This window comes from Arachis duranensis, chromosome 9 (assembly GCF_000817695.3).
Source record: "Arachis duranensis cultivar V14167 chromosome 9, aradu.V14167.gnm2.J7QH, whole genome shotgun sequence".
Classification (NCBI taxonomy): Eukaryota; Viridiplantae; Streptophyta; class Magnoliopsida; order Fabales; family Fabaceae; genus Arachis; species Arachis duranensis.
In genome coordinates, this window is record NC_029780.3 from 58536997 (window position 1) to 58545098 (window position 8102).

General features: G+C 33.4%; 1 protein-coding gene across 3 annotated transcripts; it reads right to left on the minus strand.

Moving 5' to 3' along the window:
• Positions 1-372: 372 nt before the first annotated feature.
• Positions 373-7699, minus strand: LOC107465663 (serine/threonine-protein kinase Nek2). Of its 3 annotated transcripts, none has more exons than XM_016084633.3 (16): positions 7409-7699; positions 7251-7294; positions 6472-6600; positions 6249-6315; positions 5943-6008; positions 5723-5769; positions 5562-5607; positions 5369-5449; positions 5234-5276; positions 4164-4213; positions 3986-4067; positions 3840-3889; positions 3487-3560; positions 3182-3233; positions 1589-2047; positions 373-1216 (listed from the first exon to the last, which is right to left on the minus strand). In XM_016084633.3, exons 3-16 carry the CDS (start codon positions 6555-6557, stop codon positions 590-592), a joined length of 1830 nt encoding a protein of 609 aa, XP_015940119.1. In that variant the 5' UTR covers positions 6558-6600; positions 7251-7294; positions 7409-7699; the 3' UTR covers positions 373-589. The 3 variants fall into 3 exon arrangements, with proteins under 3 accessions (XP_015940119.1, XP_015940118.1, XP_052110533.1); XM_016084632.3 differs by having other exon boundaries at positions 6472-6589; positions 7409-7698; XM_052254573.1 differs by having other exon boundaries at positions 6472-6548; positions 7409-7694.
• Positions 7700-8102: the final 403 nt, after the last annotated feature.

Here is an 8102-nt window from a genome sequence, read left to right on the forward strand (position 1 = left end):
ACTACTTTTAATGCTTTGATGGTCAACATTAAGTTCTAGATACCGAGTTGAAGCCAATTAAATAATGATTAATATTTGTTTTTCCTCTTATTCCCCTTGTGGTATGGTGATAGCAAAGTTTACTTCAACACGCCATAATATGTGGTAGGACATGTCAAAGAAAAGATCCAGAAACGATTCTCATAACGGGGTGAATTTGATTGATCCAAAAAGCTATGTTATGACAGGTATGTCATATGTCTAAATGCAGGCAATTTTACTTGCCTCAGTTTCACATCTGCTCAAATAATCAAAATAGCAATTCAAATATGACAGAGCTAACATTAATATATTGGAAAATATCTACTATGAACATTGAACAACATAAACTAGTTCCACAAGTAATGTTACCATGAAATATCTATCGTCTGCTTCATTCATCACTTCTAATCATCATTAACTCTTTCACAAAAAAAAGAAAAAAAAAGGCTAAACAGAGGATATGCGAATTTCTACAAAAACTCAACTGGCTAAACCGCTAAATAGGCTCCCGTGTGAGAAAAGATGCACTGAACACTACAAACATGATTAGAGTGCATATACGGCAATTTTACGGGGATTCTTCAGGGTTGAATGTGTTCTCTTTGAAGCTCTTACTCAACCAGATTGCAGTTTCCCTTGGGGAAACCTTCTCAGGCCCAAATGGTTTCAACAAAACCCCGAGTTCATCATACCTTGCCTGCTGCAGCAATCTTGCACTGAATTCAAGCAGCCCTTCCAAGGCTTCGGCCCTCTGTTGGTACGATGAAGTATCAAACTGTCGGCGGCGCAGATCCGAAGAGGTGTGACTCGATGCACCTGCTGTTGCATTTTGATCAGATGAACCACTTTTTTTGTCCTCGTCGTTTTCCTTCAACATGCTGCGCTTGATTCCTTGCCAAGTATCAGCATTACAAGCCCTAACAGAGGCTTTATCATATACATCTATTGTGCATTTGTCAATCACAGTTGATGATCTGTTGAATCGGAACAGTGGATCTTCATATGATGCTAATGGGAATTCAGCTATCTTATCAATTCGGGGAGAGTTGACTGAAATATCTGGTGAAGATACATGGCTAAGCAAACCAATACTACTAGGCCTGTGAGGAGGCTTCTGAGTACCCTTTGATGGCAGTGGAAAGGATGCTCTGCGATTTGTTTGGGTAGATTTTGTGGAATTGTTTGAAGCAGGAAGCTGTAACCACAAACTTAAGGAAATCAGCTAAGCAATGTACTTTTTCAGATACAGCGAGTTTCATTAGAATATTTACAAATATTAAGAAGCTGCTTCCTACCTTTTAGTATTAGAAGATAATATACACAAACATCATATAGTAGAATCTCCACAATTGTGAAATGATGTTGGTTTTGTTAAATAACTAAAGCAAAACTTTTTTAGGATATGATTATTTATCCACTTTAGATACAAGACTAACTAAAGATAAGAAATTCCAACCAGAGAATTTAAAAACGGAACAGCCATCAATAATTCTTGACATTATTTTTGTTCACCTTTTATAAGCTAGTTTCATTTGGAAAAAGATACTAAAGAAAGTGGAGGACTTACAGATTGCCTTCCTGCCTTAAGATCCTTTGTGGGTTCCATTAATTTCTTGTTGGTAGAAGAAAGTTTTGCATGACTGATCCTGGGAATCTTAGCCATACTAGAAGTTCTGGAGAGAACAGGCTTATGGATTGACTTCATTCCATGGCTACCTCTGACACTCAACTCTGCTAACCTCTGATTTAAATCATCAGGAGTACAATCTATTTCTAGGGTGGAACATACAGAATCTTGATCAGCTCCAGAAACACTAGGGTTTAGAGTCCGATCATTGCTAAAAGAACGCCTTTTATCCCTATAGATAGAAACATGTTCATCTTTCCGCTCCAAGAATCTGGTTTTCTTCATGTACTTGGATTCTGGCCATTGGACTGGTAATGAATTTTGCCTGGGGCTATTAATTTTGAGATGAATCTTAAGAACATATGGTTGAAGATGTGGGTGCCCAAGCAGCTCTGCAGCCTGCCACCAGAGGTACAAATCAATTGAGAAAATAGGTTCACATGACAGATCAGATAAAATATGGTGGTTAAGCACGTTGCGGAATATCTGCTACAAGACATTTGTAGAGAGACAAATAATTAAGCAACTAACAAGACATTCTACAAAAGGGAGTACGAGATCACAAGCATGACAAAAATTGTTACAGTCATGTAGGCAGCTGCACTGCCACACAAGAAATCAATATTGATTTTTAGCAGAAGTTGATTAGAGATTATTCAGTACACTCAATGATGTACATTTGCATAATTTTCAATAGTCAAAACAAGATTGTTTAGCCTTCAATGCTACATTATGAAAATAAGTAAGTGGGTTTCAACTAAGAGAAATAGTGTTACATGAGAATAATGGACTGTTAGATAATTTGTGAATGAAGCTGAACTATAAACATCAAAGTGGCAGCCACAAAGTATATGTCGAAACCTAAAGCAAAATGGAACATTTTCTCCATTCAAAATTAATAAGCATGGGTATTTTCTTTCATAGGCATAATCTTTGAGCAACAATGTGCTAAAAATACATTTTTTTAAAGGTAAAAAAGAGGTTACGTAAGAACCCTTTGCAACCAAATGTTACTTCAAGATCCCTTTTGACCTCTCAGCTAAAAATATTTTATGATGCAAACAGCAGAACTCTTTAAACGGTCATCCAATCAGATCTGTGTTTAGATGACCTTTTAAATAGTAGGTTTGAAAATTAGTTACTTCTGCCATTGTGGCAATGCACAATCGGTTGTTAGTGTAAAACTCATACACTGATAGTGCATGAAAATTCAGTCAAATAACATGGAAATGCTTGTTTCTTAGATACAACATCAACCCAACTAGTGGCTAACTAGAAAGGGATATATCCTATTAATTCATGTTTCGCACATTCCAAGCAGAGTCAAGAAAAACACAACTTAATACAGTAAATCAGAATACCTAATCGTACCTGATAAATTTCATTGCATGTTTAATTGTTTTGTGCATCATAACAGAATGACTATTTCTGTTCTAAGATTTATTTAATTCACACGGGGATGAAATATGATGCTAGATGTTGCATCAATGCATTACTTTGGATTGTTATTGGTTAGAGTTGTATTATACATACACTGGGCCTAAGCTCTGGATTTTTCCGCAGCATGCTTTTAACAAGACTTCGACTGCAAGGGGCAAAACAAATATGACTATATCAATAGTCAAGCAAACAATACATAAAATAAATAATTCATCAATATATAGATTTACACAAAACCCACTCAGTATCTGGATAATACATGGCTGTTGCCTGTTGGTTGACAATGTAATAGATTTTTGAAAATGCTAAAACTTGAGTGTGTAAACATGAAACTGAAATGTGCAAATGACAAAGATTAGCAGCAAAAGTGACTACAGGATGCAAGAATCAGAACTTACAATGAACCAGAATATTTCGTTGGTAATGGAGCCACTATGGACCTATTAATCTTGTTAATCAATGCTTGTATATCCTATTCAAAGAAATTGAAAGATATTAGATACTTTAGTTGTGAACTTGCAGAAAGATATGAAAATAGATATGTGCACGTTTAATTATTTCAGAGATAATATGGAAAAAATGCAGCTAGATAAGTGCTACATTGTTAACATATATAAACATCAAAAGTATGATTAAGGAGAGCAGATCAATTAACAAAAATGCCATCCCTACCAAGGAACATATGGAATACAAATCAAAAGAAAAGAAAAGATACAGAAAAAGTAACAATTAAATTCAGAGAGAAACTTACAAATGCTTTAAATGCAGGCTTGAGTGATGTCATTTCATATATACAACATCCTGAATAACCGATTTCAGAGATCATAACACATATAGAAAGAAACCAATAACAGAAAACTTTAATCAATGAGCAAATGCCATATAATAAATACATACCCAGGGACCAAATATCCGATTTGGAACCATAAGGTATATCAGCTAGGAGCTCGGGGCACATGTAGCTAGGAGTTCCAACAACCTACATTACAAGACAATTACTCAGTGACGATTGCATGTAATCAAGCCAAGTTACAATAATGTAGAAAGTTTAACTCATAGGTTACACATTTCTTACAGAGGAAGCAAGATCATCAGAAGTCAACATTTTGGCAAGTCCAAAATCACCTGCTCAACCAGTGACGGACCCAGAAAATTTATATTAGGGGGGCAAAAATAATACACATTATTATCAAAAGATATATTAATTTAAATTTAAAAATATTAAATGTACATTAATTATTCGAATACAAAAAAACCAAAAATTACATTAGCCGCTAACTTTTTTTGCTTCAATTTTAAGAACTTTTTATTAGAAGAGACTGATGGAGTGATTTCAGATTATAGTGGTAGCTTTCTTTTGAAATATTTTTTCATTATTATTTCTAAAAAGAAAATATATTTTAAATTAGTAAATTGATCAATTCACTTTAAAAATTTATATGCAACATATATAATTACATATAATAGAATAGAATGAAAGATAAACTAATAAATAATAAGGATCATTAAATTGAGAATAAAATAAAATATATAAATTTATAAAGAGAATAAAAAATAGATTAATACCTAAACTATAATTGTTTGAATTAAAATTTGCAATTGAAAATATTAAAAAAGAAACAATGAAATTGAAAAATAAATAGAGTCAGAGAGCTATATAAAATAAAATAGAGAATTTAAAATTTACCTTTTGATAAAGAGAAAATGACCACTAGATAAAGAATAGAAAAAAGGTTGAAAATATGAAACTAAGAAGAGGGTTTAAAAGAATAAATGAATGACGCCTGAGATTTCAGAATAGAAGAAGACTAAATTTGATTATGTTAACTAATAGTCAAAATAATAGAAAGATAAAATAGATTTAAAATTTTAAACAGTTGAACTTTGTTTATTTGTAGTGGGGTTATTTAAAATTTAAAATGGAGGCATATTTTATATATATATATATATAATTTTTTTTTTTGTTAAAAAATATGAAAGGAGAGTGGGGGCAAGTGCCCCCTCACAATTATGCATAGGTCCGTGCCTGTGCTCAACACTGATAACTTTTGAGCCAAATTTTAACCTTCAGGAAGATTCAGAACCAAAAGTAACAGTATTTGCTAGCAATAACAGCCTTATCAAACAAACATTAGAATAACTTACCGAGACGTATGTCTTGATCTTTTGTCAAGAATATATTTGAACACTGATGGAATCATTTCTGATTAGTATAACGTTTAATAAAATTTAGCCGAAAATAGATATAGAAACTCCTACAAAGAGAAGTGGTCCACCAACCTTGACATCACGATGAAGAATGTGGTTCATGTGCAAATAGTCAAGTGCCATAAGAAGTTGAACAAGCCACTTACAGAGTTTCTGCAAACAAATAATCAGAAATGTTATCATTATTCTTGTTCAAAGAAAAGTAATAACAATATCTGCAAGGAAAAAGGATCTTTTCTTTTAGAAAAAGAAATGAATAAACAACCTCCTCTGGGAACAGCAAACCATTAGCTTTCTTTATAGCTTCCGCCCTGTGTTTCATCAATGATTATCTTTTTCAAAAAAATGTTCATTCTCCAATTTATAAAAGCTGAAAGAACATAAAACCATAACAATGCTAGAGGAAACTAGATAAAAGAGACGTACATATCCCCACCCTCACAGTAACCTATGATAATGCAGACATAGCAACCCTGAGAAAGAAGAAGCAAAAGTAGGTTAAGAGTTAAACTCCCTTGAGGATTTTATGATACAAAGGCCAGTAAATTTCCTGGCAATGTTGCCATAGGAGCTTATGATGGCAAGCTTATACTGAATCCAGCGATGTAGGAGATGAAAGATGAAGTAAATATTAGGAACTGCATACCTTTTCTACCCATGAATCTTTATACTCCACAATAAATGGGTTTCGAAATTTAGAAATAAGCTCCATCTACACAAGCATTAAAAATAGGTAAATTAGAATCCGAGATCATAACTTCACATTGAGTCAACAGAAGTCATTTACAGCTAAAATTGTTAAGTCTATAAGCAACTGAAATAAGTCTAGAAACTACATAAAGCACTGTGAATCATGCAGCCAAAAATGAAGGCTAAATAAGATTTTAGATAACAAAAAACGACAAAGACAATTAGTTAATCAACTTGTCCAAATATTATTTGAAGCTCTAACCTCCTGGTGTGCAGATCTACGAGTTCGCTCCGTTTGGCGTGCAAGGCGAATCTTCTTGAGTACATATCTAACCAGTCAAAAGACAAAGTTCAATGACACCGTTAACAATTATTTATGAAAAACAGTGTCAATTAAAGTGCACAAATGAACAGAAACAATCAAACCGACCCAAAGAGCAAAAAAAGGGAAAGAAAGCAAGAGTTAAGGTAGGTTCCATCCTCACTTTTTCTTCTCATGCTTATGTCTCACGAGAAGCGCAGAACCGAAAGCACCTTTGCCAATTTGCTCAAGTATATCATACTGCTCCATGTCATCAGTTAATAATAAGATAATTCCTTCTCCTGGGTACAAACTAAGTCAAGCATGTTTGATCCTTACAAAAATATTACATAGAAACGTCTGAAGAAACAGGATGAGTTGAACGGAGTAAGTAAATAACAGTACTTGAAACTTGACAACTATTGCAATGCAACTAAGTGACAAATAAGGAGGATTACAATGGCAGCAAAGTAACTCAAGAAAATTGCAGATGCTTACAAGTTAACCTTTTCTCTCCCTTTCTCCTTTCTTACGCAGAAATTTACAATTGAAAGCAGTGGTGATTATGAAAGAAACCAACAATTACTAATCCTATTTAAAAAAAAAAAAGAAAATTTCTCTTTCTAATTATACATTTTTTTTTTCAAAACTACCTAATCAACAAGTAAACAAGGTTTAGTAACATTCACTATAACAAATTCACACATGATACAGATCTTAGTGTAAGATTCAAGTAACATGGATCACATGAAGTTATGCACAAAGATGAATAACCAAAGCACTAATTTACTGATTACTAGTAATTAGCAATAACTTAAAAGCAGGTTCCAACAGCAAAAATTACATATATCCATTTATTAGCTAGAAATCTAAACAGACACTAGAAACCGCTGAGAATTTGCGTTCGAAGAAAAAACAAGCACTGAGATCAGTTTCACTAAGCATGCTACTTTGCTTCCTCACCTTTCCACTACAATGCCGAAAACTTAACAGAATGCACCGTAAATCTAGCAAGAAAAACGAAAATAGTAACGGTTACGGGAATGTGGAAGTTGAAAACGGTAAAACAGTGAAAACGGAGAGGAATTTGTAGTTGGAGAAGAGAGAGAAAAGAACTGTACCTGAGAAAGAAGTTGAATGGATCCAAAGGAAGGAGAGAAAGAAAAGGGTTCAGAGAGAGAATGCGACGAAGTGAGGTAGAAGAGAAATTGCAAAACGACAGCGTTGTTCAGGAAGAAGAAGCAGCAGCACTCGGAGTTGGAGAAGAAGCTCCTTCGCCATTTTCTTCTTCTTTCTTCTTCTTCAAAGTAACAAAATGACAAAATCCAGAGAGAGAGAGAGAGAGAGAGAGAGAGAGAGAGAGATAATAAATATTAATCGTAGTACTTCAACTTGAACTCTTTCCTACTCTGCATTTGCAGTAATAAAAAAATATTATTTATAACTTTTTTATTACTGTAATTGGTGTCTCTGTCATGTGCGAGAGAGAGTGTTGATATTTGATACCCGAAACCACCGTCCTGTAAGTGGGTGAGGGAAAATAATCAAAATATCAATGACATTGATAGGTTAGAGACCGGAGACCCATTATTCCTTTCTCTTTTTTCTTTTCCTTTTATTATTTCATTAGACAAATGTTTTACTTAATTATTTTATGCCTCAAAAAAGTGTTTAAATGGATTTAATATCGATTAAATGTCAATCAATATCTTAACACAAGTTTAGATTTATTGAATACTTACAAATTGTTTACTTAAAAAAAAAATTCAAATCATAAACATGTAGTCACGTAAGATATATTTCGAATTTTTTTAT